The sequence below is a fragment of the Phascolarctos cinereus genome, unplaced genomic scaffold (assembly GCF_003287225.1).
Source record: "Phascolarctos cinereus isolate Bilbo 61053 unplaced genomic scaffold, phaCin_HiC Scaffold_8;HRSCAF=390, whole genome shotgun sequence".
Taxonomy (NCBI): domain Eukaryota; kingdom Metazoa; phylum Chordata; class Mammalia; order Diprotodontia; family Phascolarctidae; genus Phascolarctos; species Phascolarctos cinereus.
Window position 1 is genome coordinate 67,473 of NW_027556291.1, and position 22,466 is coordinate 89,938.

Sequence of the window (22,466 nt, forward strand, 5' to 3'; positions counted from 1 at the left end):
TATTCATCTATTTCTTCTTAGTTTTCAGTTTTGTTAAAATAAAATTGGCCAAAATACCTTCTGATAATTTCATCTTCAATTGCTGTGAATTCTACTTTTCCATCTTTCATACAATCTGGTTTTCCTCTCCTTTTTAATCAGGTTAGTTGGCTATCTTTTTTTTATTAGTTTTTTTTAAACAGCTCCTACTTTTACTAATCAGTTCAATGGTCATTTTGCTTCTATTTTATTAATCTATTTAATTTTCAGAATTTCTTCTTTGTTGCTTATGTGGGAATTTTTTATTTGTTGTTGTTCCACTTTTTTGAATTGTGTGCCCAATTCACTGATTTGTTCTCTCTCATTTGTTGATGAAATTGTTTAGAGATACGAAATTTTCCCTGAGAACTGTTATCAGGATCCCATAAGTTTTGACATGGCATCACATTGCTGTCACTTTCTTTGATGAAATTTTCTGTTGTTTCTATAATTTGCTCTTTGACCCACCAGTTCTTTAGAAATATGCTATTTAGTCTCCAATTACTTTTCAATTCACTCTTTAAAAGCCCTTTATTGAATTAATGTTATTGCACTATGGTCATTAAATTATGTGCTTAGTATTTCTGCTTTATAAAGAGCTCTTTATGCCCCAGTACATGACCAGTTTCTATAAAGCTGCCATGGACAGCTAAGAGAAGCAGACATTCCTTTCTATTTCTATTCTGAGGCAGCTAGATGGCTCAGTGACTAGAGTGCTGGGCCTAGAGTTAGGAGTTCAAATCTGACCTCAGATATTTACTAGCTGTGTGACCCTGGGCAGGTCAATTAAAGTCTGTTTGCCTCAATCCACTGGAGAAGGCAAAGGCAAATCATTCCTGTATCCTTGCCAAAAAAAAAACCCGTGGACAGTATTGACATGCAATGGTCTATGAGTTGGACACAAATGAATGGCCGAACGACAACAATTCCTGATCAGTAATTGCCGAGATCTATCATCTCTAATTTTTCTGAAATTCTATTCAGGTCCTTGACTTCTTGTTTATTTTTTGGTTAGGTTTGTCTAGGTCCAAAAGGGTTAGGGTTCCCCCTCCATTATAATTTTACTATCTATTTATCCCTCCAATTCGATTAACTCTTCCTTTAAATATTTAGATACTATGCTATTTGGTGCTTATGTATTAAATATTGTTATTGATTCATTTTCTATGGTGCCTTTAAGTGTAATGTCAGTGTATTTCTTTTTATCATGTCTATATTTATTATAAGCTTTTCTGAAATCATGTTTGTTTACCCTGGTTTTTTAACAGTTCAGCTGAAGCATGAGCTGGTTTTAATGCTATGTGAATATTTGTGCTTCCCATAAACAACATATTGTCAGATTCTATTATCCATCCTGTGATCCTTTTCTTTTTTATGGGTGAGTCCATCCCATTCAAGTTTAGTTATGACTACTAAATGTGTATTTCTCTCCCTCCTGTCCTTTTGTACTCTTTCCTCTCTTTGCTTCCACTCCCTTGTTTATCAACCATTAGAAGGTGGCAATAGAGAGGGAGTTTGCCTGACTTGGGTGATCTATAAGCGAAGTGGCCTATTTCTGCTCAGTTGTAGCTCTTGTCTTCTCCTTGCCCTGATGCTAGGTTTTTACTCTTTCTTCCTTTCTTTTTAACTCTTGATTCACAATTAGGGTTAAGATTAGAGTTAGGGTTTATTTGAGTTTCTTTTGCTTATGATGATTCTCCTGCTCTCCTACCTTACTTTACCTTACCTTCCTCTTAGGTCCTTCTCTCCCCCTCCCTTGAACCTGTCCACTCCTACTTCCCTTTTGAGCTTAATGTGTTTCTATACCAAAATTTCTGTGTGTAGGGAAAGGGGGAGGATATTAGTGTTCAGTGTTCCAAATTAGTCTGGTTCAGATGAAAGTGAAACTCATGGGATGCCCATTCCCCCTACTGCTTCCTCCATGGATATATGTGATTCATCTTATGCATCTCTCTTATAATAGTGATTTCCCTCCCTTTTTTCCACCTTTTCCCCCCCAGGATTGTCCCTTGTTACTCTCTTTTTTGTCTCCTCCTAAGACCATCAAAGCAGAAGAAAAGAACCTGCAGCTCCCCTGTTCTATGTACCTTTCTCTAGGACGCTTACAGGTATGTCTTCTGTTTCTTATCCCCCATTACCACGTAAACAATTCACATTCACATTTTTGTTGTCGTTGAGTCATTTCAGTTATGTCTGACTCTTTGTGACCTCCATTTGGGGTTTCCTTGGCAAAGACACTGGAGTGGTTTGCCATTTCCTTCTCCAGCTCATTTTACAGGGGAGGAACTGAGGCAAGCAGGGTTAAGTGACTTGTCCAGGGTCACACAACTAGTAAGTGTCTGAGGCCAGATTAGCACTAGGGAAGATGAGTCTTCCTGATTCCAGGCCCAGTGCTCTCTCCACTATAGCTAGCTGCCTCCATATGCACATATGCCCTTCCAATTAAACAAATATATGTGCCTTTCTATCTTTCTCATGGCTCCTGCATTTCCATTTCAAAACATCTACTCATTTTTGCCCTTTTCATCAGGAATGCTTGGAAATACTATATTCTATTAAATAGCTTTTTTTTTTCTCTTTATGATTCTACTTAGTTTTGCTGGTGAGGTTATTTTTGGTTGTGAACCTTTATCTTTTCTCTTTGGGAATATTGTTCTCTCCACCTTTTCTTCATAGTGGAAGCTGCTAGAACTTGTATAATCATTATTGCAATCCCTTGGTACTTGAACTCTTTCTTTTTTGGCTGCTTCTCTGACCTTGAAATTCTGGATTTTGTCTGCGATGTTCCTAAGAGTTTTAATTTGGGAGATTTCTTTTGAGAGCTCATTGGTGGGTTCTTTTTATTTTTATTTTTCCTTCTTGTCCTAAGAGTTTTGAGCAATTTTATTCTAAAATTTCTTGATGTATGTATTCAGATTTTTGCTTTGGTTTTTGGTCATGATTTTCAGATAGTCTGATAATTCTTAGGTAGTATTGTTGTGGTCTGAGAGATTGAGACCCCTCAAAGACTGGAGTACAGGCCGGATCGTCTGGAATAAATGCACAGACTCAAGCATTCTTCAAGCCAAGGTGGCAGAGATTTATTGTAATGCTTTTCAGCAGGCAAGGATTCTTAAGGAACCTGCGAGAGACTGAGGATGGAGCTAGGGTTTATATGGAAAAGGGCATGGGAAAGGAATGCCAGGGACACTGATGAGGTAATCCAAAAGTGCAGGTGTCTTTGGGGGCTATGGATGGGAAAGTACAGGGAGGGGGATGACAAAGGTATGGATCTTTGGAGTCTGGCAGGAGGAAGAGTCCTTGGGCTGGCCAAGGACAAAACTCCTTGGGCTGGGCAAGGCACCCCACTCCCTCCGTCTTGATGAGAGAATGTTCTGCAACAAGGGAAAGCTTTCTTACAAGACAGGAACTTACTAAGGAATTGAGAGGCTTCCAGAGACATTATCTGAGGGCTGGGGCCTGAGCAGCCCAGCACTCTCTCGCCCATGCATGAATAACTGCTAGGCACAGTGTCCTTAGGCTGGGGAGTGGTTATCAGAGACAGTGTTTCTGAGACTAGGGAGAAATTGGGGTCCAAGTACAAGCACAAGCACACAAGCACCCCATCATTCCCCCCTTTAAAAGATGAGACACAAAATCTTTTGGGGTAAGGGACAAAGGTCTCAGCTTCTGAAACTGCTTCCTGCTATGATTGGATGTAGAGCTGTCCCTGCCTCCAGGGGTCCCTCCATTCAAGGGGTTGGTTCGTTAGCCAGTGTCTGGAACTTAGCCAATGTCAGGTCCAGGAGGTGATGGGTTGTGGTCTCGGACAAAGGTTGGTACCCAGCCTGAGCAGTCATTTGGAAGTGGAGGACACTGAGCCTAGAGGAGACAAATCTGACAAAACAATTAAGCAGACAAGGAAGGGTCAAAAAAAAGTAAAAGGAATATAATCAGGAGTGGGACAAGACTAGGAGTTAACATAGAGGGAAGCCAGGATCCCCAAGAAGAGGATGACCCTGGTATAGTAAGGTTTTCATTGATTTCTCGCATCCAATTAGCTTTTTCTAGGATACTTTCGGTACGGAGCTCCACCTGTTGAGAATTGTTAATATACATACAGCAGGAGGTATTGGCCAAGGCACAGACACCTCCACTAAGCAAGTAGATAAACCAAAGCTATCTGATTATACAGGACCACATTTGCCAGGGAATCCAGAGGTTGCTGAATGTCACACAGACTATAAACTGTGTCACTTGCCAATTGGTGAATGGCAGTGGCCATAGAGCTTGTCTCCCAAGTGACAGAATAATTCCCTGTTGAGACAGAAAAATTTTCTCATAAAGGAATGGCCAGGACAAAAGGGGTGGCAAAGACCTATGAGGTGGTTACATTCGGGAGGGGGGCTCTTGCAAAAACTGATTTAAACAAAAGAGTTTCTTAACTTTAACCTCACAACTGAATAAATACACAATCTTGTTCCACAAGCTTGTTTATCCTTCTCTAATTATACTTCAGAAATTGAATCTTTTACATATGATAAATTCAAACACTAATTTTACTCTTGCTTAGGCCACAGAATGACTACAAATTCAGATCAAAACAGCAAGATCTCACATACTTATATTGTGCTCATGTCTTTTACTGATCACTTGCTCTGATCAGAGAAATCTGCTATAAAAGAAAAAGGCAGGGACATGTGACATACCAAATATGACAAGATAGAATATCCTTAGCTGTGTTTGAAATCAGATAACAGTCACAGTTCTACAATCACGCAGTATCAATTTCACAACATAGCCAGACTCAGGAATAGTCAGGTGGGAAACATTCCTTCTCAAAGGAACACAATGGGGAAACTGAGCCAGGACGATCCCATCCTAGATTGAGGCTAAGATTGTCCTCACGGCTTTTCCCAAATGAATCACATTCCCTCTGAGTAGACCTCCACTTGTTAGTAGCTTGTGGCATTTCTCTCAGATACTGATTTAATGCAGACAACTATACCCAAATTCAAACTCAAAACAAAATTAGCTGTAGTCCCAAGAACTTTTACCTCAAACAGCAAGTTTCACTAATCACAACTTAAAGCCAGATACAGTTAATTTTACTCTCATGGAGTTGCAATAAGCAATAAAGAATTACCAGGACTCACATACCTAAGAGACTTCACTTTACATCTTTCCTTCTCAAATTTAAACTTGTCCTGGTGTAAAAGCCAATCATTAGAAATCATTTCTATACACTTGCAAATTCTCAGCAAGCTAAGTTCATTGCTTAGGAACTCCAAACAAGTCGTTTTTTTTTTTTCTCAGAGCAGATGACCTTGCCCACACAGATGGTTTCCAGGGACCTTGGCAGGTTTACAAAATAAGGGGAATTGCCATGTACCCTATGGAGGGGCTGATCCTGATGCCCCTGCCTGCCAACCTCCATATCCCAAGAAGGGCTGTTTGGAATGGGCAGAACCAATCTGGATAAAGCTTTTACCCAAACCTCTCTTTTTCACACAGTAATCAATTAACAAGTCTAGGTTTTAACATTAAAACAGTAACTTCAAATAACTTAGTTAACAATCCTATAACTTTCATAAGTGATAGTCAAATTGTTTTAGCTGTAAAAGCCCTTCTTTAATTACAGGTAAAGGTGGGAATACCTAATTTTCTAAATGGCAGTTATCAAACATTATAAGACAGGGTTAGCAGGGCTGACAAAGTAACATAACTGGTTTTACACAATTTTTCCACCATTCTTTAGTTTCTTTCAGTTCACACTTTAATAATATCCAAATTATGAAAAGCTGATTGACATAACTGATACAAAAGTTTACCAATCTGAAACAATACTAGATGTTTAAAACTTGAAACAAACACATTACTAATCAGGCGACTCCAACTCTGTCGACTTCATTTCCAAACTTCCTTATATAGAAAATCCAGCATGTCATCACCATTGGCATTGTATACTGGCCACATCTAATTAAGGAACTAATAATAATAGTAGTTAACATTTATAGTGTCTGCCCTCTGCCAGGCATTGTGTTAGGCACCTTCTAATCATGTGAGATAAACTGAGATAACTTGCTTAATGTCACGCCTTTAACAAATTTCAGATCCATACATTTTCCCAACAATTCTCCAAAACTTTCAAAACTTTTACTCTCAAACCCTCTGTTCACACTGTTCGTGTAAATAGCTTATGCTTTTCTTTCTACCCTAACTTCTCTCATTCCTACATGCTTAAACTTTCTTGCCTTTCCTTCTACCTACCTATCCCTCTGATTGATTTTGATTAAAGTCCCTTTAAAACTGCACATATCTTATTTCTTTCTAATTCTGACCTGACACTTCGAGGATCCTTCTCAACTTGCTTTTTACTAATCATAATACTCTAAATAATAGAGTATTTTTCTCTTTCTCTCTCCCATCCACCCACTCCTCTGAGACTACTATTTTCAGGGAGGGAGAAGGGGAGAGAAAGAAAGCAGCATTCCAGAGTCTAGCTACAGTCTTGGGATGCTACTCTTGATACCTAGCTGCAAAGGGTGTCAAATCACACACGGACCCTCACTCACACCACACACAGACACAAATACAGAACAGATACATGGTAATGACAGGGAGAATCCAAAAGCTGAGAGAGACTTGTCAGAAATCCCCTGCACAAATCAGACAATTTTTTCATGGTTCTCCAGATCGTATGGAGACTAGGCAAAATTTTCCTTAAGGTCTTGGAGACTGAGCTTTCTCCAGTTCTGTAAAAGATAACCTAAGGGCAAATCTCAAGGTGTAGAGGGAGATTTACCCATCCTCTTTGCCTATAAGCTTAAAAAAAAAAAAAAAGGACTGGCTCCTGTAGTCTACTCGCCTCAACCAGGATCCTGGTGAGGGAGAAAAAACCCGCAGAAGTTCCCAACAAGGTGTCCCTTGTCAAGAGGGAAATCTGCTAGAGCCTGTTGCAGGCTCGACCCAGTCCCAGCAAGCCTTTCTAGGTGCTTGAGAGGCAACCCAACTACAAGGAGAGGCGTGAGCATCTGTTCTACTTGCCATCGTTTCCTCCCTAGCTATTCCACTTTGTACCTCTTGTTTCATTTCTTTACTCAGGGATCTTTCAAATCTTTCCCCAGGTTTGTTGTGGGAGTCACTATTCTCTTCAGTATTTACCTATGTTTAGATGCCTCTCTGGAAATCTCTCAAACCAAGATTTTCGGTCATGGTTTTCCTTGGATTGTTCATTTTGTCGGCCTCAGTATCTAAGTTGGGGGACCTGTGGTTGGGGAAAGTTCTGCTTAGTTCTGAGCATGGTGGGCAAGATGAGGCCCCTTCTTCAAGGAACTTCAGGATTGCTCCTCTGTGGGCTCTGCATGGGGGCTCTTGCCACAGGTCCTCTAGAGAGCATGCTAGCCTCCCACCACAGGCAAAGAAGACCTTGGCCTAGAACCCTTCTCCCATCAGTGCCCCCCCCTTGAGGGCTCCCTGCTGGAACCACCACTGCTTCACGCTCCCCTTTCTACCCACCCTGGCTTGTCTAATTCAGGGTTGGGTGGAAGAAGAATCTATAGGTTATTCTTATTTCTATTTAGACTGATGCAATTCGAAACCTCAATGGGGTGTTTGCTACATTGCGGCATGTTGCCATCTACCCATAATCCCCCTTTGTTGGGCATTTAAAGCCCTTCACCACCTGGATTTTTTTTCTCTTACCAGCTTAATTACACATCGCTTCCCTTCACACATGCTACGGTCCAGCAATGCTGCCTGACTTGCTGTTCCTCGCACAACATCCCATCTCCCAACTCCAAACTTTTGCAAGGCTGTTCCCCACACCTAGCCTGCTGCTGTCTCTCTTCTCTTCCACCTCTTAGAATCCTTAGATTTCTTCAAGACTCAGTCTGAACTCCACCTTCTACATGAACCCTAATTCCTGATGCCTTTGGCTACTAGCAGCTCCCCAAAATGACCCTTGGGGTATCTGGGGTTGGGCCCGACCCAGCTCATGCCATCTCACAAGAGCTGGTTATTAAATACTCAGCGTGAGCACTGGCACCTTAAGCTGGAGCTTGATAAATCTTGTGTTAAGTGTGCTTTCCTAAGAAAATGATGGAGAGAATGACAAGGATGTACATTCGACTTCAAAGTGTGACTAAGGCATGGTTCTTTCTTCATCACTTTCTAACCCTAATTCCACTTCTAGAAGTTGCTTGTGTCTCTTCTGTGTAGCTCCATGTCTGTATGTGTTGCCCCCATGCTAAGCTTGGGGTTAACTCCTTGAGGACAGAAACTGTTGCCAGTTTGGTTTGGTTTTCTAACTGATTGAGAGGCAGAAAAGCAGAAGAAGTGAATTCCAGGCATGTGGAATGGCTTGTGCAAATACTGATACTACTACTATTACTACTACTACTACTGCTACTACCACAACTAATAATAACAATAATAATAACTAACATTTATAAGGGACTTACTATGTGTCAAGTCCTTTACAATTATTATCTCATCTGATCATAAAAAAAAACCCTGGGAGGTAAGGGCTGTTATGATCCCTACTGAGGAAACTGAGGCAAACAGAGGTTTGCCCAGTGATTTGCCTAGGATCACACAGCTAGGAAGTGCCTGAGGCCAGATTTGAACTCGGGTCTTCCTGTCTCCAAGCTTAGTGCTCTATCCACTGTGTCACCTTACTAGGCAAAATCATGGAGACAGAGATAGACTATGAAGCACAGGACCTGGCCGGTTAGGAGTACAATTTGACTGGAAGGTGGAATTTATACAAGCTGGAAAGGGGCGAGGCTGGAGTGGAGGGGACACCAGCCTGTAGGGCCATGAAAGGTTTGGAGCAGGGCAGTGGCATGGATAGGAGAAGGAAGAGATCTGGGACAGGAGATGGGTTAGGAGGAGAGAAATGTTATCAGTCACCTGGCCTAAGCTGATTGCTGTGACTGTGAATTGACTTTGGTTCTGAGCTTCTTGGACACTGAGACCAGGATAAGATTAGGATAAGTGTTCATCTTCTGTCAAGCCAAATTTGCCCACAGAAAGAAATGAGCTGCATTTTTTCTGGGGATAGAACTCAAAGAGGACTTTGTTTTTTTGGTCCTTGAAGCACAGTTGTTGGGTTGGGAAGGGATGGAGGTGAGGGAGGAGGGAGGAATCAGGAAAGCAGAAAAAGAAAAATCTACATAGGGCAAAGCCCCAACTTCAGAGAATTCTCAGTCCTATGGGAAGGGGTGGGAGAGATGAGATTTGTCCTCCCATATCTTATGAAATGGTCAGAGAACCAGATGGGCCACTGTATAGTCAAGAGCTCAGACTCAGAGAGGGATAGTGGACAACTGGGATGGGGTGGGGGGGGAGGTCAGCAGCAGGGGCAATAGCCAAAGCCAAAGGTGAAATGAGGACCTGGAGAGGAGGAAATGGATGAATGGAGGACCAACCTCCCTCTCTCCCAATTGCACCCCTTCCTCACTTAGACCTCTGGACCTGGGCTGAGTGGCTCCTTTCTTCTCATCATTAATCACCCCATATAGGTGAGACTGACTTGCCAACATCCACCAGGATTGAAAAGAAGGAGACCTGCGCACGGATCACCTTCACACCAACACCAAGTGAACAAGCTGCCTACTCCAGCCAGGGCATTGTGGGGGACTTTGTGATTCAATATGATGTGACTATGAAGGACGTCATTGGTAATGTGCAGGTGATCTGGGCCTTCAGTCAGGAATGCACTGAAGGGAGCCTGCCTTATACTTACCATCCACATTTAGTCTTGAGAGCATCATCACCCCTAACCTTGAACCTAGCTCTCATAGCATACGTTATTTCATCTGCTGACCTTGGAACCAGGTTCTTAATCTCCTAGGACTTCTTAAAAGCGTTGAGGGTGGAACAACGAAAACTGTGATGCTCTTCCAGGCTTCTCTGTCTCCCAGCCTCTCTACATTGGCTCCTAGTCCCCAGCGCTCTCTCTCCCCTCCTTTTCCCTCTCCTTCTCTCTCTGTGTGCATGCATGTGTATCCTTCTCTCTGTTTCTGTACTTCTCTCTGTCTCTGTTTTTGTCTTTATCTCTCTATCTTCATGTGCTTCTGTCTCTGTCTCTGTCTCTCTAACATTGTGTGTGTCTCTCTCTGTCTCTTTTGGTCTCCCCCCAGATCTACAATGGCTATTTTGTTCACTATTTTGCCCCCAGAGGCCTACCTCATATGCAGAAAAACATCATCTTTGTTATCAATGTCAGTGGCTCTATGACTGGAACAAAACTGAAACAGGTAACAATTGCCGGGGGGCGGGGGGGGGGGGGGAGACTATTGGACAAATCTTCCAGAATTCCAGTTCTGGATTCTAGAGTGTGAGTAAGAGGGGCATAGACGGAATTCCAGTTAGAAAGCCCCTCTCAAAGTAATGGAATGCAACCCTTGCCTGTCCAGGCAGCTCCACTCCAAATGGGCCTTCAGCCTCTGAGGAGCTGTATGGACTGAACTACATCTGCCCCAAAGGCAGAATTATTCAAGTGTTATTTTGCTTCTCTTTCTTTTCTGCCAGAAGAGTAATCTTTGAACCAGACAGGATAGAGCAACAAAGCACTCTTCCCCACCCCCCTTCCCAGTGAGATTAAGGTCAAGATAAGTAGGGACTGGAGTGAGATGGCCAACCTAGTTGCCCTTTGAAGAGTTCAAGTCCTGAAATGCTGATGAATCGCTGTTCAAGGTACTGAAAGAACTGGCTGAGCCATTCATTCTCCATCTGTGGAGATTGGAAGAGGTGTTGAATTGATTTTCAAAACAGGAAAGAAAAAAATCTTTGACCTATTGGCTAAAGAACTTGACTTGGATTCCTAGCAAAAACGCAAAACACATTATTTAGGGGCCAGCTAATGGGCAGCTAGAAGGGGAAGCAAGGGTTATTAAGAGTCTTTATAAAGAACACATCATTCCAAACTACCTCATTTCTACAGTTACTAAAGAGGCAACCTGGTAGAGTGGCCAGTGAACTGGTTTGGGAATCAAAGAAGACTCTGATCTGGGTCCCAAATCACACACCAGTGGGCTCTATGACCCCGGCCAACTAACTGGATCTCTCAGTGCAAGGCAACTCTGTAAGACTATGTTGTAGAGAAGTGATAGGAGACCACACACTGGAGCAGTGGTCCTCCAATTTGGGGGTCTTCAAGCCCCTTCATGCTCTTACAAAATATTAGAGCCTCCCCCCACTCATTTTTGTTTATGAGGGTTACAGTTATCAGTATTTACCACATTCAAAATTCAGATGTTTTAGGAGCATTCTCAAAATCCTTTAGACCTCACAGAGTCAAGACTGGAGACCACACTTACAGAACCACTTCCCTAGACTTATGAAATCTCAGGTCTGGTAAAACACACACATACACCCACCACACACAAACACACATATATGCATAACATACCACACACAAATACACCAACACATTCACTCAAATACATACACCACATACTACATACAATAAATATGCATGTACATGGGTCCACACACAAACATACATGTGCAAATGCACACTGTACAATACACACCCACATGCACATGCCACACACATACACAAACATATGTGTGCACACAAGGCTGAAAGAGCAAAATGCCTGGCACACAGCGCGCATTTAATGTTTATTGACTGACTGAGGTAGATACTCTTTGGACAACAGTCACAGCCCAAAAGATTTTTGAAGGCTAGAACAGAGAGTTGACTATAAGATGAAACTTAACAGATAAATGTCTTATACTTTGGATTAAAAAAATCAGTTTCCCAGGTACAAGGTGGGGGAGACATGGTCAGTTCTATCTTCACCTGCAAAAGATCTGGGGGTTCAATAAGGATTGTGAGGTTCAGTGATTCTGAGGGTCCTGGACTTAGGCCTAGAAGGGGCGTTAGAGGCCCTCGGGCCCAACCCCCTCATTGGACAGGGGAGGAAGCCAAGGCTGGGAGCTAGGAATGAACTTAAAATGCTATAATTAGGTTTCAAATTGAATTGCTCAAGGAAAGATATTTGTTCCGTGAAGTTTGGATTCAGTTAGAGGGCCGCTCTTGAGGATCTAGAGGGCCATGTGTGGCCTCAAAGCCACAAGTTCGCCACTCCTGGTCTAGGATTAGGGTCAGGGTTAGAGTTAGGGTTGGTGGACTACAAGATTACTATGTGTCCACAGGGTAACTTGCATGTAGTCTTGGTCCATAAGACCCAAAAGAGGAAGGATAATTGGAGCACAGTGTATCACAACTAGGGGGCACCACAGTGGATAGAGTTCTGAGGCAGAATCAAAAAGGCCTGAGTTCAAGTTCTACCTGAAGTGCTTACTAGCTGGATGACATTGGCTAAGTCACTTAACCTCTGACAGCCTCCATTTCCTTGTCTGTAAGACAGGGATGGGGCAGCTAGGTGGTGCAATGGACAGAACACTGGCCCTGGAGTCAGGAGGACCCGAGTTCAAATCTGGTCTCAAACCAGACACTTGACAGGGCAAGTCACTTAACCCTAATTGTCTCACTGGAGAAAAAAAAAAAAAAGGAAAAAGGTAGGGATAATAAGAGCACCTACCTCCCAGAGTTATTGTGAGGATAAAACAACGGGATGTTTGTAAAGCATTTTGCTAACTTAAAATGCTACATAAATGCTAGTTGTAAGTATGATTGTTATTGGAGTGTTGAGCTCCATAAGAACTCAGAGGAGGGGGCAATCTATTAGATAGGTAGGTAGTTATACAAGCATTTCTTATCTCTTATCTCCTACTGCACCCTAACTGAACCATTAAAATACAATCAAATTAAACCCTCATAACAAGTTTGCATGGTCAAACAAAACAAAGTCCTATGTTGGCCATGTCCCAAAATGTATGTATGTATGCACGTACATACATATGCATGTATGTGTGTGTGTATGTATGTGCGCATGTATGTGTACTATGTGTGTATGTATGTATTTCTCATCCTTCATTTTGAGTCCATCATCTTGCAAGCCACTTGCAGGCTCCGATATAAGAGTTTGAAACTTCTCTAGACTCAGGGCTCAAAAGTCTTTCAAAGTCATTTTCCTCCATAATGTTGTCAGTCTATACACTGTTCTCTCAGCTCTGCTCTCCTCACTCTGCCATCCCTTCACAGAGGTCTGCCCAGTTTCCTCTGAAACTGTCCATTTTGTCATTCCATTACATCCATATGCCATAATATGTTCAGCTGTTCTCCAATAGGTAGGCGCCCCTTACTTTCCAGTTTCTTGCTACTACAAAAATATTTTTGTTCTTATGGCTCTTTTTTCCTCTTTCCTTGCTTTTTTTGGGGGGGTCTGGGCCTGGTATGGGTCACTGAGTATGCTGGGTCACAGGGTATGCACGGTGCAATAACTTTTGGGTCAGAGTTCCAAATTGTTTTCCAGAACAGCTGAACCGATTCACAGTTATGCCAACAGGGCACAAGTATGCCTGTTTTCCCCTGGTCCCTCCAGCATTTGCCGTTTTCCTTTTTTACCAACTTTTCCCATGTGGTGAATGTGAGACGGAACCTCAATGTTGCTTTAATTTGCATTTCTTTAATTATTAGTGATTCGGAACATTTTTTCATATGGTCATTGCTAGTTTAAATTTCTTCCTTTGAAAATTGCCAATTCAAGGGGCAGCTAGGTGGCGCAGTGGATAGAGCACTGGCCCTGAAGTCAGAAGGACCTGTGTTCAAATGTGACCTCAGACCAAACATTTGACACGTACTAGCTGTGTGACCCTGGGCAAGTCACTTAACCCCAATTACCTAAAAAAAAAAATTGCTGATTCATATCCTTTGAGCATTTCTCAATTGAAAGATGGCTCTTAGTGTTCTAAACTTGAGTCAGTAAGGAAGGAGAGAACATGATGGCCTAAGGGTAATCAGGGAGCGCTGCCTGAAAGAAGCAGGCATGAAGGGGAGGCAGGTGGGGAGAGAAAAAGACTGGATGGCAGATGGTTGTGGTTGTTATTGAGTAGTTTCAGTCATGTCCGACTCTTCCTGACCCCATTTGGGGTTTTCTTGGCACAGATACTGGAGTGGTTGGCCATTTCCTTCTCCAGCTCGTTTTATAGAGGAGAAAACTGAGGCAAATGGGGTTAAGTGACTTGCCCAGGGTCACACAGTTACTAAATGTCTGAGGCCAAATTTGAACTCAGGTCCTCCTGACTCCAGGGCTGGTTCTCTGACCACTGCAGCGGCACCTAGCTGCCTGTATGGCAGATACAGTGATCTGAAACATGATCTTAAACATGGTTTCTATCCATATCTTGACTGCTGCAGACTAAGAAGGCTATGCATGTGATCCTGGGGGACCTGTACCCAGAGGACTATTTCAACATCGTGACCTTCTCTGACACTGTCCACTTCTGGAAGGCTGCTGGTTCCATTCAGGCCATACCCCCAAACATACAAAGGGCCAAGGCCTACGTTGGCAGAATGGAGGTGGGCAGATGTTCGTATATGAGTTCCCCTTCAATCCTCCCCACCCCAGTCAACCCCCTCCGGAGATTGCCAAGCACCAGATCTCTGAAGTCAATGCTATTTGCTGAAGACCCCTGACTGCTGGTAGCCCTGAAAATGTCCTTATTTGAGCTTCATGTTTTCACTGTTGGGCTTCACTGTCCTGTTCTGTAATGTAAGGAAGTGGGACTGCTGGCTGTCTCATGTGCGTTCACACTCTCCCACTCCATGACCCTAAATCCTTTCCCCTTGATAAACAGATGGTGAGGAGGGTCTGGGATTACGGGGAGGGGCAGAGTCAGAGTAGGTGATCTCCAAGGCCCCTCTCTTCTCTGACATGCTGTGACCCTAAGTCCTCCTGTGATGATTTCAAAGACCCCATCCCCTTTTTCATTCATCCTGACATCCTACAGCTCTCTCCAGGCCTCACTTTGCCCCTCTGTAACACAAAAATAGAATAATTTGAGAACAAGACAGGATAAGGATGGCTCAATCCCTCACAGCCATCTGGTGAGCTAAGAGTGTTGGCCTCATGAAGAAGAGGATGAAAGATGGCAGGGAGCTCAATCTCATCCCAGTTGACTAGGGTGCCAGGAATGACACCCATCGGAAAGCCAGAGACTGAGAGACTTGGTCTATCCAGAGAGATGAGACTCAATCCCATTAAGCTGACTAGAGAATGAGACAGGCCAAGGGGCCTAAGGGTGAGGCAAAGAGAAGTCCTGGAAGGCTTTCTGCAGGAGGTGTCATTAGAACTGGGGTGGGGAGGGGAAGGTGGCCCACCCCAGAGGCAATGGGCAAGCTGGGGGGAGGTAGGGGGTGGGGTGGGGGTGGGGAGCTGGCTACTCATGCCAGGCCTCTGTCTTCCCCCAGGGACAGACATGAATGCAGCTCTCCTGGCAGCAGCCTCCATACTGAACCGGAGCATTGCAGGGCCCTCAGGAGAGGCTCGCCTGGTCATCTTCCTCACGGATGGGGAGCCCACAGCAGGAGTGACCTCACCTACCCACATCCTCGACAGGCAGCCCTGTTTGGCCTAGCTTTGGGTGACGATGCCAACCTGCCCCTTCTACGTCGCCTCTCACTGGAGAACCGAGGCACAGTCCATTGCATCCAAGAGGACCAGGATGCTGCCCTGCAGCTCAAAGGCTTCTATGACCGCATCGCCTCCCCTCTGCTGTCTGACATCCGCTTCCACTACCAGGCCAGGCAAGCTGGGAGGGCCAAACCAGCAGGGAGCCACTTCCCCAACTACTTCTGGGGCTCTGAGCTGGTGGTGGTAGGCCAGTTAGGTCAGGGAGAGCCTGAGTTCCAGGTACACTTGGAGGCCCTGGGCCCACACAACCACCTGCTCACAGCATCCCAGAGTGAGGAGGCTGCCAGTGGCACCAAGTCAGCATTTGGCTGCCTGTCCCATGGGGAGCTAAGCCCGGGCCAAGGCTTCCTCCAGCGCCTTTGGGCCTATGTGACCATCCGGGGCTTGCTGGAAGCTCGCCTTGGGGCCAATGACTCAGCCACCCGCAGACTGCTGATGGAAAAGGCCCTCAACCTCTCTGCATTTCCATTTTGTGATGCCCCTGACCTCACTTGTAGTGAAGCCAGAGGAGGAAGCCAAAGGGGAGCAGGGCCCACCTCCAGCCCTGGCAGCCATAGACCAGCCCACAGATCCCAGGAAGTCCCCAAGACCTCCTACCCTTACTGGCCTCACTGAGCCCCTGCTCCAGGGGGCAAAATTCACCACCACTTCACCTGGGCCCTCATCTGCAGCCAAAGTGGGGAGCCCCAGGGTGATCAAACAGAATCTGACTCCACCTGTGCCTTGGGTGCACCTAACTCATGGGGAAGCATTGCCTGTGAAACCCACAGCATCTTCATTGCCCAAGACCGGCTCCTTTTCTCCTCCCAGAGTGGGCTCCATCACTCACCTGACTTCTGTCACCCCATCTCTCCTGACCTCCCCCCAAGCTGGAGCTCTATTGCATCTCAAACCAAGCAGTTCATCTTGGTATAATCCTGGCTCCCTGGCTCCCCCTAGATCCGGCTCCCTAACCACCCCTAAACCCAGCACCCAAATTCACCCAAGTCCTAACATCTTGTTAGCCTTTAATTGGCCACTGAGCTCCCCATCTCCTCCCAGGGCTGTTTCCCCATCTCTCCCCAGAACTGACTCCTTGGTTCACCTAAATCCTGACATTTCATTATCCTCATCTCTCCAAAAACATGTTTCTCCAGGTCCCCCTAAACCTAGATCCCACCCAAATGTCAACACTCCAAACTCTAACTCTTCCTATTTCCCCAAACCAAGCACCCTATTTCCTCCCAAACTGGGTCATCTTTCTTTCCCCAGAACTCGAGCCCCATCATCTCCCAAACCAAACATCCTATCCCAACACAATCCATCCTCCCCCAAATCTAACACCTTGTCCCCCTATAAGTCTAGCTCCCAGTTTCCCCCCAGACCTGGCTCCCCAGGTCCTCCAAATCTGACATTCAATCCCCACAAACCCAGTTCCTCATCTCCCCCTAAAACCCAAGTTCTGCCACAATCTAACCCAAATGTCCCATCCCAGCATACTCCCCCCAAATGGGATCTGCTAGCTTCCCATGTGCTAAGCTCCCCATCACTCCCTGGACCTTCCATTCTGTTTGCCCAAAATATCACAGCAAGTCCCGATTTTTCGAAGGCATGGAACCCTCGCCCCTCATCTGCCCTCCAACTTGGTTCCCCATCTCTCCCCCAAACTGGAGAACTATTGCACCCCAGTCTTCATGTTCTTGCCCAGTCTAGTCCTAACTCCCAGTCTTCCCCCAGACCTGGTTCCTCCTCCCTCTCTATCCTGAGCCCCCCACCTCCCCATAACTTGAGCACACCTGAGATCATCAGTGTCCTCGTTCTCCCTGAGGAGCCAGGACAACTTCTGGAAACCCTGCGAGATTCTGGATTCTCCAAGTCCTTGCAGCCTCCAGCTAGCTACACCTTCCCCAACAGCCACAGCCAAGGGAACAGATGTAGTGAGTCATTGGTCCAGCCCCTACAGGCTCTCCCTGCCCTTGCCCCCCAGCATGAACCTTCTTCCAAGTCTCTCAAGGTTCAGAATCTGTCCTTGCTTGTAGGACCTCTGGGGCTTTGAATGTCACTTCCCAAGTGTAGCTCTATGTCAGTGTACCTCTCTAAGAGTCTCTGAATGATTGTCTCTGTGTATCTCTAGATATTTCTGTAGAAATCTGAGTCTTTCAATGACTCCCTTCATATCTCTGGATATCTCTTGTGGGTCCCTGGATCTTTGAAAGTCTCTGCATGTGTCTTGAGTTGTCAAATGTCATTGTCTGGGTGCTTCTCGTTTGTGTGCCTGTGGGTCTCTTCATAATTATATGTCTATGGGTCCCTGGGTCTCTCTGGTCATCTCTGTGATTATGGCTCTCTGGGTACACACACACACACACACACACACACACACACACACACACACACACGGCAGTCTCTCTGTGGGTCTCATAATGTCTCCTTTCTCTGCTATCTCTGCTACTTGTGTGTTTCTGTGGGGTTGCCAGGCCTTTGAGTTACTGTTTCTGTATCTCTGTAACAATGTGTCTCTGGGTACCTTGCTTAAGGTCTGGGTCCTAGAATGGTCCTCTGTGGTTGTGGGTCTCTGGGACTTGGAAAAACCAGTCTTTGGGCGAAAGGCTTGAGGCAGGGAGTTAGAAGCAGGGGAAGAAGGGTTGGGGTACGCTTGTTACCTTGACTTCTCTCTGGGCTAGTTAAGAGTTCATTCATAGGTAACCTACCAAGCTAGCCTTTCAGGGCCCAATCTTTAGGGAGGTCCCAGACTTTCAAGGAAAGCAAGAAATGCTGGCACACAACAGAATCTCAAAGGCCCAGCAGAAGTCGGGGTTGGGGGGCAGGTTAAAATTCTCCTGCAAAGAGACAAACTGGGGACTCCAGCAACCCTCATCCTTCTTCCTTTAAACCCCCAGGGATTCAAGGTGAGCCTCAGAAATCTCCATCGGTTTTTACCTTCTCCTCTTCAGGTAAGGAAACTCATTTGCTTGCTATCTGTTGGAACTGGGGGCCCAGCAGGTAAAAGAAGCCCCCAGTGGCTTTCTTTGTACTCCTTCCTCAGTCTTTGTGCCTTGCAGTGGATGGGGATCCACACTTTGAGATCCAGCCTAGATTCCAGCCCAACTAGCCTCCCCAGTCCTTCCCCCATCATTGCTTAAAACCTGTGAGGTCAGGGAGCATCTGAGGGAACATCCACCTCTCCCCTGACTCCAGGGCTACAGGTCAGTGGCCACCTCCAAAGCCAGGCCACGAGCACCGGACCCGCACCCACTTTGACAGGATCATGGTAGCTGTGAGGAGAGGCCAGGACACTTTTGTTGTCCGTGTGACCCCTCACCAGATCAGCCTAGAGATGGAGGGCACGACAAAGAGACTCAGCTGGGACCAGCCTCTTCTCATCCTGCAGCATGGGCCTGGACTGGAGCTGATTCTACAGCACAAGAGCACCCTCACCATCCATCTCAGTCTGCACCTTGAGTTCCTTATCAGGAGGCACCATGACAGGCATCCCACACCCCTGAGGCTCCCCCATCTTGGTTTCTATGTAGTCAATGGGCATGGCCTGAGCCACTCTGCTCATGGCCTCCTGGGTGAGAAGGTGCTGTCATTACTTCCTCTCCTTGAACCCAAGGCCTTTTGCTATCTAGCCTCAACCTCCCTCTCCAGCCTCTTCTTATACACACACAAAATGCATTCCTCTGCTCCTACCAGGCCACAGCCCCCCAAGTCTGACTCCAGCTTTCAAGATCCTTTTTTGGCTAATAAAGCCTTTTCTGGTTTGCAAAACCCTCGATACTTGGCAAAAGTCTCTGGATTGACCAAACCCTTGGGGACTCCCTTTGTTTCATCTCATCTGGGTGGTGGGTGGGACAGGAATCATCACCCCCATTGATTGGAAGGGAAATGAAAGGAGGCCTAGAAAGAGAGACTAACCTCCAAGCCCCAAGAATAACACCAAATCTGTCTCTGCTTGTGTGTTCCCACAGGACAATTCCAGCACACGGATCTCTTCGCGAAGCAAACAGTCAGTGGGGCTTGGCTAGAGAGGCCGAATGGCCCCAACATGCCTCTGGCCCCTGCCATCCCAGGGAAGGCTTTGCTGTCTAGGGGCCCCTGCTGGAGGGTGAAGCGTCAGGATGTGGAGAAGTTGCTGGGTAGACCCTACAGAGCCTTTGTCCTCTGAGGGGTGGCTGCTCCCTGTGAGGAGACTGCCTTGCCTGTAGCCACCCTGCCCAAGCCCACCCTGCCATCAGGCCCTGATGTCCTTCCTGCCTACCCTGCCCTGTAGTTTCTCCTTCCTGCCTTCTCTTTCCTTCTCTTCTCCCCCCTCCCCTTCCCCTCTTGGTTTCTCTTTTCCTGATCATCTCTTCTTTGATAGGATCTGAGATTTAGAATTGGGGCTTTAGAGATTTAGAAGGGATCTTATAGGGCATTGAGTTCAATAACCACATTTGGCAAATGAGGAAAGGGAGTCCCAGTGGCTAGTGATTTGCCCAGGGTCACACAGGATTCAAACTCAGGTCTCAGGAAAGGCCAATGTGAATGCTTTGCCAATACACCCACTCTGCATGTGTGGTGTGTGTGTGTGTATGTGTGTGCCTAGGGGTGCCTAGGACTACACCATGTTGCTTCTTTCACTCCCCGCTTCCTCTTTCTTTCTTTTTTTTTGGCTAGGCAATGGGATAAAGTGATTTGCCCAGGGTCACACAGCTAGTAAGTGTTATGTGTCTGATGGCAGATTTGAACTCAGGTCCTCCTGAATGCAGGGCCGGTGCTCTATCCACTGCGCCACCTAGCTGCCCCCCCTTTCTTTCCTGATTATTTCTCTCCTGGCATTTCCTCCTCCACTCTTTCCATCTCTACTCTGATTCTGTCCTTCAGTTTCCAATCCTTTCTCCTTTCTTTCCCATTCTCCTTGAATCTCAAGGCACAGAGAGAGAGACAGAGAGAGGAGCATGTGCCAGGCCAGTCAGACCACCTCCATCCCCTGGACCACCATCTCTCTTCAGAGCCTGATGGGACAGCTCAGGACCCTGAGCCCAAGGGCCTCAGGAAGAGCAGTGTCCCCCAGGCCACCAGCCCTGCTTCCAGGCCAGCCCTTACAGCCATCATTGAGCAGAAATCCATGTGGGAAGGGGGCCCACCTTCCTCAACACCACCAGCGACAACTGCTGAGCAACTGCAGGCAGATACACATTTACAGGACCCCTGAGAGTAGCAGCACTCTCACTGATCCTGCTTTTACCCTGACCCTCATGGCTGGCATACAGAGGAAAGCAACTTCTATGGAGAAGGGGCCAGCCATCCCCACCAACTGCCAACCACCTGCCACCTACAGGGCAGGCAAGCCAGCCTGGCTGAAGCAGCCAGGCCCCCTGAGGGAGAATAGGAGGCAGCATGTGCCAGACCCCTGAGCCCAAGGGCCTTGGGACCAGCCAGGCTTCCAGCCCCGACCCTCAGCCATCCTCCTGGGAAGCAAACCCTGGGGACAGCCAACTCCCTCGGGGGCTCCGGCCACAGCTCCTGAGGTCTCAGAAAGGGAAGTCCTGGCCATGGTGCTCCAGTGGCTCCAGTGGCTCCACAGTGGAGCCTGTTGCCATTCTACAGGTGACATTAGAGAACAGGCCGGAGCACCTGCTTGGCTGCTCCACCCTAAGGACCCCGGGCCCTTGACTTCCATCGGACTCCTTCCCCAAGTGTGGCCTCCCCCGTTAGAATGGGGGCTCTTCGAGGGCAGGGACCGTCTGACTCTTCTGTTTGGATCCACCCGGCTTGGCATAGGGCTTGGCACACAGCAGGTGCTTAACAGATGCTTCATTCATCTTCCTTCCTGAGGAGGCAAACTGGATTTAATGGGGAAAGGTCAGGATTTGGAGTCAGAATTACTTGCTACTTGGTGATCTTGGACAAATCCCTTCCCCTCCCAGGGCCTCAGTTTCCTCTTTTGTGAAATTAAGAGCTTGTATTAGAAGGCCTCTTCCTAATCCTATGAGCACATAAGATCTGGGTTCAAGGTCCACTACACTGGCTAAGGGGAAGTCACTACACCTCCTTTAACTTGTTTTCTCCTTGGGGCCTGGGGTTACCACATGCAGCAGTTTGTAAAGACACTGTGCAAGATCACAGAGCAACTGGGGGAGAAAGTAAATTGTGGTCACCTCCAAAATCAAATAAATAAATGAATGAATGAATAAATAAAGTAAAATGTAACTAATCATACTTGGGTAACCCAAGTCCCAAAGCCTATTGGTATGGGACTTTCTCCCTATTGGTGGAAATCAATGCTCCTGCCCCTGAATGAGGGGTGGGGTCAGATCATCCAGAGTGGCAGAAAACAGACCTCTTCCCTGACTTGTCTTCCAGTCTCTTGACCTGACGTCTTCAGTTGCTTCCCCCAGGGGTGGGGAACCTGCAGCCTCCAGGTCACATGTGGCCTTCTAGGTCCTTGGGCATAGCCTTTTGACTGAGTCCAAGTTTTACAGAACAAATCCCTTTTTTTTTTCAGCCAAAGACAAGGTCTATTAGAACACCCATCACATTGGGCAGACTCCCAAGGAGTCTGAACATTAGTAAGCCACCTGCCAGACCACAAGAATCCCAGCCTTGGCTAGATTACAAGAATCCCCACATCCCAATGGAGACAAGATGGACCCCATACTGGGAGGGATCTAGGAGTGGCCAAGCAGTCCATGAGGTAATAGAATTACCAAGGGTGGGAAGTGGCCTGGGGCTACAGGGAGGCAAGACAATGGAGGGTAGATTGGGTGTAGCCACAGTGAAAGGCCAGTTGATGGGATTACAGCCTCAGGGGAATGCCAGAGATCTGGCCTTGTGGGAAAGTCCAATGTTTTTCCTTTCTGGGGTCCAGATCCCAACCCCATCATTCCCCCTCCCTCAAACAAACGGGATCCAAATTCCCCCAGTAAGGGGTTGTGTGGGACAGCGACCCTAACC

General features: G+C 46.4%; 1 protein-coding gene across 1 annotated transcript in view; it reads left to right on the forward strand.

The window, feature by feature from the left end:
* The window catches only part of ITIH6 (inter-alpha-trypsin inhibitor heavy chain family member 6), a 35,783-nt gene extending 14,119 nt beyond the window's left edge, over nt 1-21,664 (forward strand). The window contains 10 exon segments of the mRNA XM_078147892.1: nt 9,522-9,691; nt 10,143-10,259; nt 14,273-14,444; nt 15,326-15,466; nt 15,469-16,000; nt 16,002-17,562; nt 18,005-18,050; nt 18,428-18,481; nt 18,698-19,102; nt 19,499-21,664. Of these exon segments, the coding sequence (XP_078004018.1) occupies nt 9,522-9,691; nt 10,143-10,259; nt 14,273-14,444; nt 15,326-15,466; nt 15,469-16,000; nt 16,002-17,562; nt 18,005-18,050; nt 18,428-18,481; nt 18,698-19,102; nt 19,499-19,695 (3,395 nt within the window). The 3' untranslated portion in view covers nt 19,696-21,664.
* Nucleotides 21,665-22,466: the final 802 nt, after the last annotated feature.